Below are 21,813 nucleotides of genomic sequence, written 5' to 3' on the forward strand. Positions count from 1 at the left end.
GATTATTTATTTTCGGAGATCTAATTAAATTTTATGATTCTAACAAACAATATCTAAGTGTGAAGATTTAATTACCAAAAAAATATACAGATATATATATATATATATATATATATATATATATATATAAAGAATAAAATATTTTCATATTGAAAATAATATATTCATTTATTATTTTATACTCCTTATATACACCATTTAAATAAATAACAAAAAACAAAAATTATTTATAGTAAATGAAATATTATTTATACTTTTGGAAATATAATAAATATTTTTATATTTTGTATTTTACTAAGCATGTGAAAAAATTAATAAGTAATTACGTAATTTATGTTTTACAATGGCAAATTAAATTTCAAAATTACTCATTTAAATATCAATAAATTTAAAATTTAATAATAAGTAATATATATTCATAAGGTAATCATAGTAAAATATGTTTACATGAAGAATTTCTTTCATAATCTTAATAATATATTCCATCACATAAAATTTCTATAAGACTCCCAAATTAATTTTCTTTTATAATAAATGCTTACGAAAGTCAATTCAACAAATAAATTAATCCTAACGATATTTTTGAAATTTTTTAAAAAGGAAATCAACTTAAATTCGAAGACAAGTTAATCTCTATAAATAATGTTATTCATCTACCCAATTCATCTTTTCCTTATTTGAAAAAACTGAATCATTCCATATCTAAATTCTCTCTTCCTCATTTTTTATTAACATGGTTCATCTATATCATAAAGTTTATCATTTGCATTTTTGTTATTTTAGAATTTGCACGTGAATGATTTATTATTCTTATTTTTTTGTTTATATTGGCATTTCCAATCATTTTCATTGGATAATGCTTTTACAAATATTATGCATTTATGTCGATGATATTTTTAGTAATACACGACTGGTTTTGTAAACTTACAATCATATAGTCAAACGGGTTATGATTAATATTTTTTTAAAACATTTTTTAAGAGTTGGTCTGTTAAAACATACATACAATATAAGCGTGTATATTTTACAAGTAGAATCATTTAAAGTTTTCATATACTCAATTTCTTCTTTTATTATAACTTTTAATTATATATTAGATAAATATTTTCCTCCGCGCTGTAGCGCGGGTCCGTTTCTAGTAATAACATAAGAAAATACAATAAAATATTACAATAAAAAAACAAATACAGAAAATAATTAAATCTGATTATTTTTAATCAAATTTGGGTACCTACGGATTTACCCACTAGTGCTAAAACCCGTTCGGGTTTACCCATTAAAACTAAAACTCGTTAGGGTTTTTTGAATCTGGGTGGGTTTTTTCTGGACAGGCTTTTTTCGGGTACGGACCGGACTAGGTTTTTTACTCACGGCAACATCCCTATTCATGTTCCTGTGGTTCTGGTCCATTCCAATAGTGAAAAATGAAAAATATTAAAGTTTTACAACTTACAATTAATGTTTATAAACCTTTAAACAACGGCGAAGAAAAATATAACATGAAAGCATAATTCACAAGTCAAAGAGTTTGGTCTATCCACTTAACCAAATCATCCAAGTTAAAAGGAGTTAGAATAAGTGATGACGAATTTGATTTTTTTTTACGGATTAGTTACTTATTTTGATGTTCTTTACGAATCAATTACTTGAGTCGCATGTATGTTGTTGTTAGGTTTTAGGATTACACATGGGATAAAATATATCTGTAGAATAAAAAGAAATTATATACATCTTTTTTTTTGTCGACAAAAATTATATACATCTAATTAACGAGACTTTTAAAGTTTTAATTAGACAAGTTGAGAAATTTTAAAAAGACCTGATCAACCTTTACTGATTGAGCTGGTCGTTTGTTAAACTTTATACAGACCGATTCAAAACAATTATTTCTCCTATGAATTCTACTTTCTATCTAATAAAGAGACGAGACGATTAAGGTCTTTTAAATTATATAGGAGCAAGGCAATATCCCCAATTCCACTGCAAAAAAAAAAGTGAAGTCACAAATAAAAACATAAGACAAAAAGACACAAAACTAAAGACACAAAACTTTTGAAAAAAAAGAAGACACAAAACTAAACCCATGCATGCGAGTCAAGTTGTCAAAGCCGACACATTCTGTCTTCCTTGTTATGACAAATATTTTGGATACCAAAAGCTAAACAGATCGAATCTTTAAATTAAAGTAAACCAAATAAAATCCAAAAAGAAGGATTAACTTTCTAATCACCTGTCTAAATAATCCTACCTAATCAGTATTTTAAAACACCAAAAAGTTTTTCATCATTCTATTTTCTTGTCGAAAAAATTATATAACTTAGTTTAACCATCAAAACAATTGTATTAAAAACAAAAACAAAACAATACTCGAATATTTTTTATAAAAGTATTTTTTTTTTTAGATTCATAGATTTTTACATTACTTATTTGACTCATAGATTTTTAATTTTTAACATTGTCTTTTCTAATTTATAATAAATTATATATATATATATATATATATTTTATTTTAATTTGTAAATAGCAAAATTGATTTCATCATAGACACGTCAATTACCTTTTATGGATGTTCAAATTTTTTATTTTATTTTTTTGTGAAAGATGTTCAAAGATTGGAATTTATTTATAGCAGATTTAGTTCCCAAATACAAAAGCGAATTCCAGGTTACCTTGTAAACTCTTATTTATTACTTGTACAATGTGAGATTTTAATTGATACAAAAATTGAAGAAATTAGCAAATAAAATGAGTCCATGGTATATATCGACTATTAATTGACAATTTCTATGAAATGACTTATCTTAGTTCAAGATTTTCAAATCTATAGTCAATTAATTGCTTCCTTAATTGTTACTGTACATTTTATTAGGATTTTTTTCCAAATATTTAACTTTCTGATTTTAAAAAGAAAAGAAAAATATGTTGAATAAAAAGTTACTCCAGTAAAAGTCTAAAATCTAATTAAAGTTAGTCTACACATTTTTAGTTTCCTTTTATTCCCACTTCAACGTATTATTAATGTTTCCATTATTACATATAACTTTCTAAAATCGTTTCATATAATTTCCATAATCATACATATGAAGAAGATTCTCTCCTCTATATATATTAATAATCTCATTTGACTATAAATTACAAAAAAAAAAAAAGATGAATCATCGTCTCGCCGGGATAATTAGTCCACTTGGCCACATTACCACTGATCCAATTCGATCCCCCTCCGTTAAGCCACCACATCCGGTTTACTACAAACCCGTAATTAACCATTTGAAATCTCTAACCGGTATCTACGTTTCACCTGGGCTCACCAATCAAGAGATCTCAGCCGTAGAATCTTCTCTCGGTTTCTCTTTCCCTCTTGATCTCCGTTCGATTCTTCAAACCGGTCTTCCGGTTGGTACTGATTTCCCCAATTGGCGAACCGGATCGAACCGGAATCGTCTCCTTCTCCCTCTTCTCCGTCTCTCCAAAATCGTCGTCGACAACGGATTCTGGGTCAATTCTTGGGGGATCCGACCCGGAAACGACGCGGAGGCTTTATCGCTAGTGAAGAAACTGGTTGAGATCGCTCCGGTTCTCGTCCCCGTCTACGGCGATTTCTACGTCCCTTCGACGACACCGAATTTGGCCGGAAACCCAGTTTTTCAAATCGACGGCGACGGAGTCCGAGTTCTGAGTTGCGACGTCGCTGGATTTCTCAAAGGACTTGGACGATCGGAACCGCCGAAGGAGGATAGACGAAGAAGACGACGGAGGAGAGTGGAGTTTTGGAGTGACGCGGCGGAGAAAGGGAGATCAGTGGAGGTGACGGCGCGTAATTACACGCGAGGGTGGTGGGGCGTGTTGGGCTGCGAGGGGTTAAGCGCGCGTTTGGACGACGCGTTTTGGAAGCTGAGGGAAGGAGGATGGACGGAGTACGAGGTTCGTGATATGATGATGATGAACGGCGTAGATCGCGACACGTGTGCCCATTGTCAAACGCAATCGCGGGATGTGGTCTACGCGTTTGACGGTGATGTAACGGTAGAAAGACAAGGCGACACGTGTACGGAGGATGGGAAACACGGAGAAGTGACGACGTTGAAGCATCTGCTGCTTTATGACCGTTAGATCAGCTAAAATAAAATGATTGGTTGGGCGGTATTATAGCTATGTAAAAATGATGAACATATCTTTTTTTTTTGTGACTAGTGAAATTTAATTATCATTATGATTCTATTCTAACAAAAAAAATCTTTATTTCTATAAGAGATGGTGAAGTTTCAAGAATTTGTTTAACGAAAAAAAAAAAAAAATGTGTTGGGGTACAAAAAAGAGAGAGCTAGAAACATATGCTCTGGGAATTACAAACCCATACTATATGTTAAGGAAAAGATTACAACAAATTACATGACACATAGTTCAATTCGTAAGCTCTCTACTAAACAACATCAAAATGAGAGAAATTTTGATCAACCAGAGGAGACTTTACTCACTCAGCTGCAACACTCTCATTGTTCCCTCCATTGCCAGAATCAGGCAAAGTATCAAGATCGGTTTGAACATCTTTTACTTCTTGAGGAAGATTAGTAGTATCCGAAGAAGAATCAGAATGTTCTCGAGTTACCTCTGTCTCACCATTCTTGTTGCTTTCTTCTTTCTCTGAAGTTTCCTCTGATTGCTTTTGTTCAGTATCTGAATTGCTACTTTCTTTGTTAGATTCACTTGTGTCTTCTTCAGTCTTCTTCTCGTTTTCCTCGACCTGTTCCTTTTTCTCACTCTCGGTATTTTCATTTTCCTGTGAATTGTTGGATGATGACTCTTCTTTCTCTTTTGTCTCGGTTTCTTTGTCTTTAGTTTCCTCTTGGGGCAAAGACTCTTCTTTCTCCTTTGTCTCACTTTCTTTGTCTTTAGTTTCCTCTTGTGATGACACTTCATTCTCTTTTGTCTCGTTTTCTTTGTCTTTAGTTTCCTCTTGGGACGATGACTCTTCGTTCTCCTTTGTCTCGGTTTCCTTTTCTTCGGTTTTCTCTTTGGACGGAGACTCTTCTTTCACTTTTGCCTCAGTTTCTTTGTCTTTAGTTTCATCTTGCGACGAAGACTCTTCTTTCTCAATCTTCTCGTTATCTTTGTCTTTATTTTCCTCTTGAGACGAAGACTCTTTGTTCTCCTTTACCTCGGTTTCTTTTTCTTCGGTTTTCTCTTGGGAAGGAGACTCTTCTTTCTCTTTTGTCTCGGTTTCTTTGTCTTTAGTTTCCCCTTGCGAGGAAGACTCTTCTTTCTCCTTTGTCTCAGTTTCTTTGTCTTTGATTTCCTCTTGAGACGAGGATTCATCCTTCTCCTTTGTCTCACTTTCCTTGTCTTTACTTTCGTCTTGAGATGACACTTCAGAAGATTCTACCTTTTCTTTCTCATCTTCTTCTTTCTTAGTTTCTTGAGAACCTCCGTCTCCAGACCCTGTGGATTTCCCAGCCTCAGAAGACTCACCATTAGAATCATTAAACTCCTTCTCCAACAACTCATTCTTCTCCATAGATTCACCCTCAGATTTTATTCCCTCCGATGAATCTGATTCCTTACCTGAAGATGAATCAGTCTTCTTCTCATCACTACTGCTTTCCCCATTATCGGTTGTGTTTGGCAAAACACTCTTGATAACAGAATCATCAACTTCTTCGGTCTTTAAACCCGACTTATCATCCACTTTCTCACTATTCTCAGCTTCATTAGTCTTCTCCTCGGACTCATGGACTACCTCACTAGAAGCATCATCTCCCTTGTAATTGTTCTCTCTTGCTTCTTCATTATTCGTCTTCTCATCAGTCACCTCCTCTGTACCACTCTTCTCTTTACTCTCCTCACTCTCCTCCGTACCACCACCATTTTCTTTCTTCTCCTCGACCTCATTCTCTTCATTACCACTCTTCTCTTTACTCTCCTCGCTCTCTTCCCCATTGTCTTTCTTCTCTTCAACCTCAGTCTCTTCGGTACCACTCTTCTCTTTACTCTCCTCGCTCTCCTCTGTAGTACCTCCATTGTCTTTCTTCTCCTCAGCCTCACTCTCCTCTGTACCACTCTTCTCATTCTCCTCTGTACCTCCATTATCTTTCTTCTCCTCAACCTCATTTTCTTCTGTACCTCCATTGTCTTTCTTCTCTTCAACCTCACTTTCTTCTGTACCTCCATCGTCTTTCTTCTCCTCAACCTCACTTTCTTCTGTACCACTCCTCTCATTCTCTTCTGTACTACCGCCATTATCTCTCTTCTCCTCAATCTCACTATCTTCCGTACCACCTCCATTATCTCTCTTCTCTTCAACCTCACTCTCATCTACACCACCATCATCTTTCTTCTCCCCAATCTCACTATTCGACTCCTCATTTCCTTCACTTTCCTTGTCCTTAATCTCTTCAACTTCCTCTACAACCTCATTCTCCTTACCATCCCCATTAAAACTGTCAACATTCCTACTAGCTTGTTCCTCAGCTTCGTCTTCCTGGACAAGAGGGTTAAGATCTTTCCTACCAAGCTTCACAAGCTTATCATCCCCAACAGAAATCTTGGAACTCTCCTCAAACTGAGCTTTCTTCTCATGAGAATGCTTAACTTGATAAAGCAACCATATCCCAACACTAAGTAACAGAGTCAATTGAATACAATGCTTCACCTTGAAACCCTTTGATCTCTGTCCTCTCCTCGGTGAAGATCTAAACATACTTGCTTCAACCTATTCCAAGAAATCAAAACCCAAATCTCAGATCTCAGAAAAAAAACTAAATCAAATTCGATCAGATCAAGGAAAGACAAAAAAAAAAAACAGAACATGAACCTATCGTTACATTAAATGCATAATGATTAGAACAGATCTAAGCAAATAATACCATAAAAATCCAAACTTTGAAACGTTAAACACTTAAAAATGAACAATTACAAACAAAATGTATAACCTTTGATAAAGAGAGCAGCTTTGAGAATGTGAATCTGATGAATTCTGGGAAAAAAAACAAGAAAGATGAACAATTTTTGCAAAAGGAAAGATTTGATTTTTGGGATCTGGAGAGAGAGAGAGAGAGTAGTAGTAGAGTTCCCGTTAAACTGCCATTAAAATCGTGCGTCCCTTCAATTGGAATCAAAGCAAATTGCAGAGAAAAAAAATTAGTTTTTTCTTCTTTTCGAAAAACTTATTTAATTAGAGAAAGAGAGAGCTTTCATTCACACTTGGAAGATGCCATGTGAATCTGCTTTAACGTCGTCGTTTTTGTGCTTAACGAGACACCGACAATTTATAAAACGACGTCGTATCTCACGTGGAAGATGATATATACGGTTGGTTGTTGTGGGCTTATCAAAATTATAATCTCAGCTATACTCTATAGATAGACCCATCAATCGTTTTTGTTCAATAAATGTATAGAGAATTTTGCACAAATAAACAACAAAAAAAACTTTAATTTATTTACTACCCATACTAACCATCAAAACCTTATATTCCCTATACTTTTTACAAAATATATACTATCCTACCCTTATCATCACCACTCTTTTATCACCAACACCTCTTACTCCCTTACCACCACTCTATCACCACCTCCGGCCACCATCTCCGGCGACCACCTCCGGCGACATCCTCCGGCCACCACCTCCGGCGACAACCTCCGGCGACCAACTCCGGTCACCACCTCCGGCGATCACCTCCAGCCACCACCTCCACCTCCGGCCACCTCTGACCACCTCCTCCGGTCACCACCTCCGCCTCCGGTCACCTCCGACCACCTCCTCGGGCCACCACCGCCGACCACCACCTCTACTACCACTAAATACTAAAATAGTAAATTTACTTACCCTTTATCTTATTTTCCTATTTTTTTTGAATATAATACTATATTCTTAATTAAAGTGTTGCTTTTGGTTATTGAGCTAATTGACCCATAAATATACTAATCTCTCAATTGTTTTTATAACATTCTTTAATATTTTCATTTCTAATAAAAAGATACGAATACAAATAATTTATTGTATGACTATGATACGTAACCTATAACAACCTTTGAAAGTTTTAAAATCTTTTGCACAAACAATTATATTTTTTACTATTGTTATTATTTGTATGTGTAAGATATAAACTATTACTTTTCCCGTATTATAATATTTGTAGTTTTAGACTTTTAAATTTTGCTTGAAAATAGCTATCGTTTTGTATTTTGGATGTGAATATTTGGTAAATTTTGGAGTTTTATTTCTACTAATTTTATGTATTGAACAATAGGAAAAAATATATATATAATGCATTAATAAGGAGTAAAATATAAAATTTAATGGTTTTCTTAATAAGTGTGAAAAAACTTGATGACACTTATATTAAAATAGAGGGAGTATTATGGAAATAAGTGGGTATATAGTTGTGAAAATTTTATATAGTAAAAAATTATTATGTTGTTTTTATAAATTTATTATGTAAACAAGTGGATATATATCACTGTGAAAATTTTAAATATTATAATTTTCATTAAAGAATAATTATTTTCTTAATTTTACAATTTTGTGTTTGATAGATATTCTTTTAATAACAAAAGTTCATTAAATTTACTTTTTTCATAAAATGCAATCTCTCATATATCTCGTATCACCAAAGTTAATATCTTCAAAGTCAGTATCTTCTAAGTACACTAATATCACCAAAGCAGTAGGTCTATAAAACTATCGTACATGAAGTTGTCTTCTACGGCGAAATTAGCATGGGAAACCTAGGTCAATTATTTAAAATAGTGTTTAATCAGGCCAATATTAGTAAATTATTTTTATATGAATGAGTAAATTTAATATGAACTAAATTAAATATTTTTATTTTTGGTTGAATTAGAAATTCAAATGAAAGTTACAACTAAGAAGGTGAAAGAGTACCCTAAACAGCAAACAATAATCATTTTAAGGTGAAAGAGTTTACATTAGATTTAATAGCTTGAAGTAAAATAACGATATTAAAAAGACATAAATTGCATATAACACATGTCAAATATACTTTTTAAATAATGGAGAATAAATAAACATTGTTTTCCCTTTAAGTTTTTGTAAATATAAACATTATTTGATGTAAATATAAAATAACATTCTTTTGTATAAAATTATTTCATATATAAAATAAATTATTAAATGTAAATAACACAAAATTTGGCGTCAAAATAAAAATAAAAATAAAAATTAAATAACCTTATGATTTGATATAAATGAATTAATTGGGATTTAAAATAAACATTGAGACATATAAATAGTATATAGTTATTGGTAGTAGATATCCATAACATCAAAACACAATTCATAATATATATATATACTAAGAGTCACCTATTTTTGACAATATAGTATGGATAAACAAAAAATATTTAAAAGGGAAAAAACTGTACATTTTTTTTTTTGTTTTTTGTCATCATACATTTAATTATTTTCAAACAGCAAATGATAGAATTCAAATACTGTATATACATTATATCTTACCAGTATAAACGTAATAACATATGACATTACGAATCTAAATATGCTTTTGCTTCCAAACTTAGAAAATGACATAACAAACCAAATGTAAAATAAATAAAATAAAATGACACAATTAGTTATATTATAAAAATGATGCCATAGAATTTACAACATGCTCTTAGAACCGCTTCTATATTTTTTTTTAATCCATTCTAAAATCATATAACTTGTTCCATTAATTAATCATCTATACTAATTTCATTTACAATATGCAAGTCTTTATATATCATTGGTTATTACATAACCAATTTGCAAAATAAATCTCTATTTATCAACAAGAACAAAATTTGATTAAATTGTATCCCTTGAATAATTTTTTGACTTGTTCCTCAACAGATTTTTAACTTTCCCCTAAAAATAAAGTTTTTACTTGTCCATCAACAGATTTTTACTTTTCCCTCAAGAATAATTTGATTTTCTGAGTTCAATACTGTATGTTTAGAAAAATTACCAAGCAAAACAAATCATAATAGACATTTACTAAATTACTGTATTCTTTCAAACAAAATTCATAAATTTATAAACTTTTACTTCTTTGTTGTAAGTGAAACTGATACATCTCTTATTTCAAAATCTAACTACCAAATAACAGTGCTTCCTATGATTACTAAATCCACAATATGTCTTGTTCTGTCGCTGGATGATTTTGTCTTAGTGCAAGACCAGCAACGAAGGTACCAAATGAGACAATCATGTGACTTCAAATCAGATAACCTGAAACTTGCTATACAAGTTTTTTACTTAAAACATGCAAGTCCGTGGTTTGGGTTCAGAGATAACCAAAACATAGTAGAAAAGACAGATCAAAGAAGGACAATTTTTAAAGGCTAAGAGTTATCACTTATGATTTATGAGTTATGAGCAACAAGACTACATCATATTAATCTAAATATATACTTGGCTAGTTTAACTTGAACTGTCATTTTAAGAAGTCTTGGAAAAAACCAAAAAAGAGATCTTAAAGTTAATGGTGAAGTAATGGTATCTTAAAGTTGATGGAATTGGTCGTCAGTCACATTGGATAAATTGAACACTAGGGATGTGTTGGACTTTGTAGTTATCTTGTCCACCTTCAGACAATTTCTCTGTCCAATCCTTATTCATTCCTTCGAACTTGAGTTCCTTTAAGGATGTTATATACTCGCCCGTACGAAGGCATGGCATCGACCCTTCTTCTACTATATATCCACTCTGCCAACTTATATTGTCCAAATAACAGTAGCTCATACTATTGAACTTATCCTTCTTTCGACGAAAGAATGAAATCTTATAATACAACTGATTTTAGGTATGACTTTTTTTTTAGAGATCTCAAAGGTCACCTGCAGAACTCGCAGGGCTAGCTAGATGGGATCAATCATACCTTGAATCACCCTTCATTCCATCTAGCACATTCCACTTATCATTGAGAGAGGTGGAGCCATGTGTATAATGTATCTTGACTTGCATTTCACGTTCAGCTTATCAAGATGCTTACTACTTACTTCTGAATAATCATACAAGTGCTAGAAATGCTCTTGGTATATATCATCTTGAAGTCAATCTTCATAACTCACAAACTAACAAATCTAAAATATTCAATAAACATCGAGAAATAGACTACATGGCCACATAAGTCAAGGTTGGGGCTAGCTTTGGCTTAAACCCTTTCTTCTTGGATTACATGGCACAAGTCAAGGTTTGGAGCTTTGGCTTGAACCCTTTCTTCTTGGATTAATACCAAATCTGAGCTTTGGCTTTTAACCCTTTCTTTAAAAAAGAAACCTGTTTCGTAAGAAATGTTCGAAACAAGAAGTCGACAAACCGACAATGGAACTAGCAATTGACACATGTATATACTATGCTCTTCTAAATAAGTTATTTGCGTGCGTGCACACGTAACCTATAATTCGATCAATCATTTTATACCTACGGACCACAAATAATGTAGTTACTTAATATTTCAAAATATGACAATAAATATTACAATTTTATAACAAGGCTAATGAAACAACATATATCACGCTTACAACATTATATAACTCATTGTAGAAAATTTAATAAACTAGTTGCGTTGCATAGATGTCTCATTATCAATCGCTAGGGCCGGCGGACTATATATATGGAGTTTCAATTCATGCATGTACGTTACGTAGTGAAATTGAAAGATTCATCATCAATATAATCATGTATGTGATAAATGTGGCTACTATTTTGAAAGGCATATAATTCAATATCGTCATAAACTTGGTACATGAGAAAAAAGTTCGACGAGAAGATCACGTGAAGCTTGCCCCACCCATCTCGCGACTTCACGGTACTTCTCTTCTCAATTTTAATGCTCATTATTATGAAAATTTTAAATCGAATTATAACATAACAACAACAATACAAGTATAAATCATTATATTGTGATCCATTTTTTTTTCTTTTTATTTACTAGCTTTATATTGTTAGTTAGCATCATGCTTATTGTTTGTTATATAAAACTCGGCTACTTGTAAGACGACTAGGTTTCTCAACAACAATACAAGTATATATTGAGTACACATAAGAAAAATATTAGAAATTTTAGTACTATTATTCTTATTTTTTGTGTGATCTATGTTTCCTTACTAATTTATGAAAACAATAATATATATTCTTGTTAATAATTTAAAGTGATGCATCAATACACGTGAGCTAACCTCCAAACCCCACACCCTTTCTCTCTCGCTTAAAATCATTCACACAATCACACCCATCAAATGATTTCAAATTTTTTCCTCTTTGGATGATCCATAAATATAATATTTGAGTAAAATAATTACTTTCACATCAATTTTAATGCATTTCTAATCTGATCTCACAAACTCAAGTTTGGATTTTACTCAAAAGAGAAAAGTTTGGCCTTACTAAAACTATATACCCTTTTCAAAGTTGTGGCTTTCCCATCTCTTTAGTATTCCTACATAACTTTTATTTATTGGTGGGAAAACATAACTTCCATCAATTTTCTTACCATTTTTGGATTCAAGAGTTCAAAAACAAATCAAGTTGATACCAAAGCATTGTTTAGATGAAATGATGAATCTAGTAAATAAGAATTTTGTTTGTTATAATATAAGTCTTAATTATCAGATATTTTTACATTATATAATCGTATAAGATTCTTTCTTTTTCTAGTAATAATCCAAAGAAAATCATACAATTTTAATACAAACGAAATTTGTAATAGTTTTTTAATGTGATGTAAAATATGACCTACCATTATATTAGATAGATGTCGTGTTTTAGGGTCTAAAGTTTTAACTCTTAGACTGAGATTTGTAATTTAGTATACTTGTAGCTATCACCACCATATCAATATGCCGCCCCATATTTGTATTCATCGGCTGATTAGTATGCATGAAAACTTCTCACGTATATTTATATTGTTATAATAGTTTTTTTTTAAAAATTAATTACAAACATGATTTAATTGAACTAAAATTGAAGGTGAGAAAATAAGATGGATTAAATTTAAAGTGAAGAAGACTATTATACCTTTTTCTACAAATAAAATAATAATTACAAACTATTCTTTTTTCCCCAAACCAAACAATCCCACTGAAAAACAAAGTGGGGATTGTCGAAGAAACCATCTTACCTTTTCTAACATAGTTCTTGTGTTCTTCCTACTAGTTAATATGCCCACCCAAGAAAGAAAAAAAAAATAAGTAATACAAAAAAACGAATTAATTACTTCATATTAAAATTCAACAAGCTGCAGATGGATTGGTATAAGGGTTGAAGAAGTGAGGCTTTGAGGAGATGGAGAAAGCTCCTTTAGTCTTACCTCCATCGACAACCACCGTGTTGGCCACACTACCACCACCTCCTCCTCCGTTACCGCCACCGGCGATGATTATCTCACATGAAGGACATATCGTTAGAGTAGGGTTTGTAGACATGTGCATGTAAAAGGGCTGATGATGATTAGTCAAGCTTAGGGTTTTGAGTTCTTGAATCTCTTTCCGAAGTCTCATGTTCTCATCTGTTAATGTCTCACAACACTTCTTCAAAATCTCGCAATCTACTTCTGTTTGCTTCAGCTTTGTCCTGCTCAAAATTTTCATTTAATAAAATAAATATATTACTAAATAAAAATAATTTCACGTACAATTAAAAAATGAATATTATAGAGTAAATCAACAAAAACAAAAAAAACATGTACCTGGCTCTTCTATTTTGAAACCATACTTCAACTTGTCTTGGCCTTAGGTTCAGCTGTCTTGCCAGAACTTGCTTTTGCTTCTGTTAAAAAAAAAAAGAATCATATTAGATAAGGATGATCAAAAGTGATTAGTTACGTATAATAATAAGAATTAGGATTAAGGTTTATATAATTACGGGATTAAGAGTGCTATGGTGCTTGAAGCTATCCTCAAGACGAGAAGATTGTTCTTTCGTAAGCCTAAGTTTTTTTCTAGCACTAACACCTTCTTCGTCTTCACTTATAACCCTCTTCGTAGTCTCCTCCTCCTCCGGTGACTCTTCGCCGCCGTATCTCTCTCTCTTCACCACCCTCCCGCTTGAAAAAGAAGAGACTCCACTGAGAGATGACGTCTGACGGCAAAGCTGGTCGGCTCCGGCTACCAACGTCAACAAGGGATCGCCGGAGAGGCTTAGGGTCAACGACGGCTCGAGCTTGTATTCGGAAGATCTCTTGATGGCATTATTATAATTATTTGGAGTTGGTGAGAGACCTAATCCAAGAACGAGACCTGAGTTGCATGAATCATCATAACTCATCTGAGTCAAAATGATGAAAAATATCTTGCCTATGTAAATTTTATCTATCTTTGGGATTTTGAGAGGAAAAAAGAAATGAGATTTTTTTTTTGGTTTTGGGTTTGATGAAGTTTAGGAAATAATGGGAGGAGATGAAGCCAAGGGGGCTTCTTAAGAAGGAGAAGAAAAGTATTTTTTTTTTTCTTTTAAAATTGATGGGTGGGTGGATGGCTAATAATTATTAATCAATGGAATGATTTATCTATTTTAAAGAAATGATTTTATTTTGTTTGTAATTTTTTTTGGAGAAAAAAAAAGAATAATGTGGGAAATTATGATGGCACAATTCTCTCCACTTTTAGTTTTATCACTTGCAAAGGTTGACCAAATGAGCATCCCACTTGGCTCTTGCTACTATTCTCCCCACTAAGATAAAAGTTCCTAAAAAGGTTAAATGTTTTTTTTATATATATATATTTTTTTGAAACAAATGGCTTTATATTTGGTGAAATAAATTATCATATCAAGTTAAATATTCTTGTTTACAAAATTTATTCATTATAGTAAAGACCCACCTAGCTTGTTTAATTTTTTTTTTTTTGGAAATTGAATGATATGCCTAACTATTTCCAAAAGGTACTAAATTAATTGTTGAATGAGAACAAGAGAACCAAACCTAAACAAGATGGTGGGCATCACTATCCATATGTATCAAATCAGAAGCACTTAAACTAAAATATATAATATCTAATCAAATAAATCAATTGAAACATCAAGGGCCAATGTGTTTCTGTGATAAGAAAAAGAGAGGCTGAACAATATTTTGTTGGTAAACTGATTTGTTGTCTGTTATTTAAAGGCACCATCTTAATCACTTTCTTATATAAGTATAATTTCTCATAATTTCATATTTTTATCTTATCTTATCACATTCCTTCTTTCTCAATAAAATCGATGTAACAAATTTAAGATACCTAGAGAGAAAAAAATGGGTAGCTCACACAATATGTGGCTCAAACAAGAGGGTGCATGCACTCACCTTTTAAAATCGCTTTTTTTTTTTTGTTTGGTTGCCTGACGTAACATTAGAACTATCAAGAGAACAAATAAAAGTGGGTAGAAACTACTAAAACATGATATGTGGCTAAATATGATTCGTCAAACAACAAAACTAAAATCTTTGGAGTAATTGACTAAAGATATATAGTTGATGTGTAACCTTTCAAATAGGTTTGGTCTCAGCTTTGTTTGTTTGTTTTGGTACTTCCCAATAATGCCTTTGTCGGCTATACTCATCCAACCAAAGGTTAGGTTACCAATCCTACGCACATTATTATTGTCATTATCTTTCATCCCTATGTTTTTTCATCTATAATCTAGTTTTTCACTTTATTTCTTATTGTTTATTGAAACTATTTGCTTGATTAAATTATGTTTTACCCCTAATCTGATAGTAGCCCACACACGAAGATTTCAATGAAAAAAGTACGAAAATAAAATAATGCGATTTGTCAGTTTCATATCATTGTATAAAATTTGACTTTTGGTAGGTACGAGTACGACGAGTTATCAATATGCTAAGAATGATGAATGTTCATGGATATATAGATAATATATATTAAATCGACAAAATGTAGAATAATTCACCAATTTTAACTATAAAAATTTAATATGATGTCGCACCTTAGAATTAGTAATCTGTCCATGATTTTTTTTCTCATCAGGTTTTATTTTTTATAAAGCCTATCGGATGTTATGAAAATATACATGAATTTAGCTCACATTTTTATATATACTTAATAAATTTAAACTGGAAGAGTTCATACCAAAACAAAATTAATTCATTTAGTTCTTCAAACATTTAACAAATTTTTCTAAAACATACCAAAACTGATTTAGAGAAGTGCATGTATGAATTCATAGTAATATTAAATTCTTTTGGACGTCAAATTAGTAATATTATTAAACATTCAAGTATTACTAATTTAACTAGTTTGGTTTCTCATTATGAAGAGTTGGTCCCTGGCCGCCAAACCAGTCTCCTCAAGAGAAGGTGTGGCAAACTCGTTTCCACGACGATTACATACATGATTTATCACTAATTAAAATTATTTTAATTAGATTTAGTTAACTAATCAAAATCCTAATCTCGAACTTAGGTGTTAAACTTTGAAAATACATATTGACCCAATCATTTAATATTTTAGTTTAAGAATAAGGCGACAAAAGTTGGCTCGGACCAATACTATATGCAATGATTTAGGTGATCTTCCAACTAAGTAGACGCCATATTAATTTAGTTTAATTAAGCTCATATTGTGCTCCACTATTTTTCAAGATATATGGAATATCTCGTTAGATTTTCAAATTTCTAGTGACATGCGTGTGTGTATGTTTATCTTAACGATTTAAGCTGATGAATAATATTCAAATCAAAGACATACTTGCTAGATCTATATATATATTTTTTTCACCGAATTATAATTATATTGCAAATATTGCATGTGAACTTCTTCAAATCCATCATATTGCATTTGCATATGTTTTTCTTCAAAAACTCAAATTCACAATAAGATTATATTTTTTCATAATATGATATATATTTCTATCTAGCAAGAACTTTGTTTGGAAACATATATATGAAGTATTCTTGCCCCTCCTATTAATTTTGTCTTGCTGTTCACATTTGGGTTACCTTCTTTTTAATTTTGACTTATGGGAATATGAAAACAGCTTAAATTTATATCAATATTACAAAAGATCGATTTTCTTAAGATAAACCATAGGTTAGAAGTTTGATTCTTAAACTCTAAATTCTAAACAGTAACTCTAAAATTTAATTCTTAATTCGAAAAGATAAACTTTTGACCGGTTCTAATACACAACACATCATATTTTTTCGTCGGCATGAATACATACATGAACAAGATTATAAGAATAACAATAGAAAAACATTGACTTTGGAGAAAGTAATACAATTTTAAAAGTACGTTAATTAAGAAGGTGGAACAATAGAGAAAAAACAAATAATAGTGATAATTAAGGATGTCATGTTTTTTTCAAATAAACCCATAGTATAATGGAGATTGTGACCCACACCTACAAGTCGCATTACCTTTGTTCATATGATTGGTAACAATTAAAATATAATCATCTTTCCATCAAAACCTCATCTTCTTTTGTTTAGGCACCAATCAAACCTCATCCACAACAATAAACTATAAAACTGTAACAAATAACAATTAAGTATAGAAGAGAAAAGAAAACACACACAAAGAATGAGAATAGAGAAAGTGGTGGTTCACATGTCATCAAGACTAAGCACCATCCATATGGAATCATGGCTTCCCCTCTTCACAAACATCTTATCCATCCACACACGACACGAGAGAGAAGCGAAGTAGTTCCAAAACAGTATCTTTGTCAGTTAGGTTCTACACGTGTCGGATTTTAGACAACTTAAAACATTTAGGTCCTACCAAATGATTTGCTATGATTGAGTCTCTCTGATTCTCATTCTCCAATAGATGTTGTTATAAGATCATGATAATGACGACTTTGATGACAATTAATCCACTCATTTTCAGTAGATGTTTAGTTATGTTATAAAAAAATATCTCAAATAATGTTGTTTATGTTTGGAAAAATGTCAAAAAAAAGAAAAAACAAAAAAAAATGACTTTTAACAAAAAATTTGAAAAAAGTCTCAACTTATTTTACACAAACACATATTTATATTGAAAGATCATTTTTATTTGGGAGAGAATTGTTTTCTTAATATGTGTATAACAACTTTAAACATCATTTAAAATAAAACGGAGAAAGTATAAAAATAATTATGATCGAGTGACACTCGGAAAAGAACCATATTAAATACTCTGATTTCTGGCATAAGAAGATATACGAGAGTAGGTCCAAATCCTCTTATTTAAAATTAATTTTCTTACCAAAAAAACCATATATTTTGGTTAAAATTTGACTAGTTCGGTTAATCGATTTTATTCAGTTTTATACTTTTGATATATTCAATCCTAAAAAAAAAAAAAAAAACTGGGCCAATCACTTCTTAATCTTATACAGCCCAAGAAACACAACCGAGCCACTTTTCTTTTTCGACCGAACGTAAAACCCACTTCCGAACATGAGGATCTGTCCCCAACAATATTTTTCGGTTTTGGGTCTGCCATTTCTTCTTTGAAACGAAAATGGAGTATAATATGTACATATAAATGAAAGATTCAAATTTATTTTCATTTTTCCATTCGAAAAAGACCACATCATTATTAGCCATAGATGCACTTTTTCTCAAACAACAGCATACCAAAATATAATTCTGGTAAAAAAAAAAATTACATCACTTGTAATTTGCAAAAAGAAAAAACTAAACTTCAAAAAATAAGAACCTATCTATCGTTCATCAGCTTCACGGTCTTGAAACGACAGTCGGAAAACCCAGTTAGAGATATTTGTTATCTTTTTCTTCCTCGAACCCTTTAGTCTTTGGCTTTCACTCTTTTGGCAGCTCCTCTTTGAAGTTTCATCGTCAACAAACTTCTTCAATCTCTTCAAAGCAAGCTTTAATGTCTCCTCACTCATGTTCGCGAAACAAACCCTAAACCAACCAGGTTCTACACAATGGCACGACGAACCAGGAGAGATGTTGAGCTTCACTTGGTAAACAATCTTCTTCCAAAGATCCATCTCTGCGTCAAACGTTTTAGAGCCAAGTAGATGTCTCATGTCGACCCAACAAAAGAGTCCCGCGTTACTTTCATCAAGACATTTGATCCCTATGGCCTCTAGACCAGACACGAGCTTTCTTTGTCTATTCTTGAGCCTGTTTTGGTTCTCTCTAAGGTAGTTCTTGGTAAACTTCTTGTCGGATAGTAATGAGGATAGTAGGTATTGTGTTTGAGAGGAGACAAGACCGAAACTAGACATTTTTGTAGCGGCAGAGATGACATCTTTGTCGTTGGAGTAAATGGCTCCAACTCTAAAACCAGGGAGGCCTAGATCTTTAGATAAACTATAAACAATGTGGACACGGTTAAAAACATCAGTGTTTTCGAGTTTATTGTTTTTTAAAATCTCCATGACGCTGACGAATTCTGAAGAGTTGAATACTGTGCCTGAATATATCTCGTCGCTAACTAAATGTATATTCTTATGCTTGGAGATGAAATCAAATAGAATGTTGAGTTCGGTTCGGGTTGTTGTCGTGCCTAAAGGGTTAGATGGGTTGGTGATGAGTATTCCTTTGACGTTTAGGTCAAGCTTCTTGGCTTGCTCGTAGGCTTCTTCCAGTGCAAGTTTCGTTATTTGAAACCCGTTAGTACTTGAGCATTGGATTGGTACAATCTCAACCCCGGTTCGCCATTTTAGATCCCTATCAAACCTAAAGTATAAAAAAAAAAGTAAAGAAGAGTGTTTAGCTATGTAAAGTTTGTAGCAATAATAATAGAATTGTTACGACTTAAACGATGTACTAACCCTGGATAATATGGCGTGGGAATCAAGAAAGCGTCACCGGGATCTGCTAGACAAAACATTAGAGTTTCGTTTGCGGAAGTGGCTCCAGCAGTGAGGACAAGGTTGTTTGAATCGAAAGAGACTCGGTTTCCTCTATTTTCTGACATGAAGTCAGCCAAGGCCTGTAAAATCATTTAAGAAAGATCAGCAAAACTATAAATAGATTTGATATACTTATTGATTGATATATACAATAACAATCTTTACATTTTTGAAGGAAGAGAGGCCATGGTAGTCTTGAAAGAGAGCGAGTTCCCGGAAAATAGACTGGCCATCTTGCTTGAAACAGGCTGCGTCTTGGTTCTGTTCAAGCCATGACTCTAGTAGATCAAAGCATAACTACACATGCAAATCCAAATTTTTTTTATTAGTCTCTATATATGGTGTACATGTATACATGAATATATTTTTGATTTATATTAGTTGAATAATGTTTAGTTACCTGATTTTCAGCAAGACCCATCTGGATAATGCCTTGAGGGTTCTTGATAACGTCGTAAGGATTCTTCTCGTACTCTTCCCAACCAAGGAAATACGAAGAGTCTTGGCCGTGGCTGTTGCATGTAGCTTTTCTTGACAATAGAACCATTTCCTTCTTGTTTTTTTTTTTTTCTTTTTCCTTATGAAAGATTGAAAAATTAATCTAGAACTAAGACTTGCAGAGAGGAAGAGAGACAGAGAGAGAGAGAGAGAGAGAGAGAGTTTTGTTGGTAAGCTAAGAATGTTCGCATGTGTATATATATAGATAGCTTCATGCAACGCCAAAACACAAAAATATACAAAAAGAGAAAGAGTTGGAGATTTCTGTTTTACAATGGTTTACTCTTGACAGTTTGAATATTTAGTGATTCAAAAATTTAGATATAAATCGAGATTTTTTTCATCAATAAATAGCATTTTTAATCTAGTAAAATTTAAGTTTGAATTTTGAGACTAATTAATAAATTACGAGTTTAATTTTTGTTTTCTCACCATATGAATTATATCAAATTAGAATAGGAAAAAACAGTGAAAGTGATGAGTAATGAGGACACTATACCGACAAGAAAATCTCCATGTAAAATGGCTACTTGTATACAAATATTAAATAATGTGACCCATAGAAAAAAAGAAGAAGAGAAACATGTCAATGCTACAATTTGGGGACTATTTGGAGGGTCTATCATGTTGGTCCACGTTGCTCCCCGATCGTAGCCCTCTCTTGTATTCTATGTCGGCTTTTTTTTCCAACGTTTTAAAGCTTTCCACAAACTTTTTCATACGTTTTTTAGTCGGCATATATGTTTATGTTTTAGTACATAAACTAGGCTAATTACAATTTATACTTAAGTATATATTGAAAATGCAGATTAACTTTATTACATTATTTTCTAAAAAAAAAATATTACAGTGGCATATTATATTTTCAAGAATTTAAATTTAGATTTGGATTATTGTTGGAACTTCGATTTGATATCTTGTTTATCAGTATTTTACAAATTGGACGATGATGACAATTATGAGTTATATTGCATATTATTTTTGACGTTGTATAATTGACTTGTATTTTTAGGAATTCGTTCATAAAGTTACAAAAAATAACGATTTAAAGGGTTCTTTTTGGCATCAAACCTTTGATATTATTAGCACATTTTTATTTTATTTCTTTTCACGTTGGTCGCACTCAGTTGAAGATTTATCATACAATTCTAACAATGATATACTAATAACTATGGTTAACCAACTCAAATTCTAATTGTAACCTCTAGGTTTTCTCTGCCTAACTAATTCAAAACCCCTCTTCGCGAATATGATTATATGAGAGTAAAATTATTGAAACAATACGTTTATTCTTTATTTTGATCTCTATAACAAAACTAACATTAGTACATTACAAATATCGAACTGATTATGAAAAAGGATAATTTAGAAGATTTGGTGTCGTGTATAGTAATGTCGATATATAATGGCGTGTACACACGAAACTACGATTTCTCTTTAACCATCTCAAAAATTTTGAATGTAACATATAGACTATATAGTTAGTTTATATTCGTCGGAAAC

The 21,813-nt window shown here is 31.9% G+C and overlaps 4 protein-coding genes across 4 annotated transcripts; 1 reads left to right on the forward strand and 3 right to left on the reverse strand.

Moving 5' to 3' along the window:
- The first annotated feature begins 2,984 nt into the window (after positions 1-2,984).
- On the forward strand, positions 2,985-4,213 carry LOC17888632. The gene has a single exon (XM_006294561.2). The coding sequence runs from the start codon at positions 3,151-3,153 to the stop codon at positions 4,108-4,110; it is 960 nt and encodes a 319-aa protein (XP_006294623.1). The 5' UTR covers positions 2,985-3,150; the 3' UTR covers positions 4,111-4,213.
- A 124-nt stretch (positions 4,214-4,337) lies between these two features.
- On the reverse strand, positions 4,338-7,127 carry LOC17889333 (dentin sialophosphoprotein). Its single transcript, XM_006295356.2, has 2 exons — positions 6,927-7,127; positions 4,338-6,706 (listed from the first exon to the last, which is right to left on the reverse strand). Exon 2 carries the CDS (start codon positions 6,692-6,694, stop codon positions 4,472-4,474), a length of 2,223 nt encoding a protein of 740 aa, XP_006295418.1. The 5' UTR covers positions 6,695-6,706; positions 6,927-7,127; the 3' UTR covers positions 4,338-4,471.
- A 5,838-nt stretch (positions 7,128-12,965) lies between these two features.
- On the reverse strand, positions 12,966-14,385 carry LOC17887767 (homeobox-leucine zipper protein HAT9). Its single transcript, XM_006294592.2, has 3 exons — positions 13,861-14,385; positions 13,685-13,764; positions 12,966-13,569 (listed from the first exon to the last, which is right to left on the reverse strand). The coding sequence occupies exons 1-3, from the start codon at positions 14,260-14,262 to the stop codon at positions 13,227-13,229; spliced, it is 825 nt and encodes a 274-aa protein (XP_006294654.2). The 5' UTR covers positions 14,263-14,385; the 3' UTR covers positions 12,966-13,226.
- A 4,263-nt stretch (positions 14,386-18,648) lies between these two features.
- LOC17889661 (1-aminocyclopropane-1-carboxylate synthase 4) lies at positions 18,649-20,359 on the reverse strand. Its single transcript, XM_006294065.2, has 4 exons — positions 20,213-20,359; positions 19,978-20,109; positions 19,732-19,892; positions 18,649-19,636 (listed from the first exon to the last, which is right to left on the reverse strand). The coding sequence occupies exons 1-4, from the start codon at positions 20,357-20,359 to the stop codon at positions 18,649-18,651; spliced, it is 1,428 nt and encodes a 475-aa protein (XP_006294127.1).
- Between the last annotated feature and the right edge of the window lie 1,454 nt (positions 20,360-21,813).

This window comes from Capsella rubella, unplaced genomic scaffold, assembly GCF_000375325.1.
Source record: "Capsella rubella cultivar Monte Gargano unplaced genomic scaffold, Caprub1_0 scaffold_4, whole genome shotgun sequence".
NCBI lineage: Eukaryota > Viridiplantae > Streptophyta > Magnoliopsida > Brassicales > Brassicaceae > Capsella > Capsella rubella.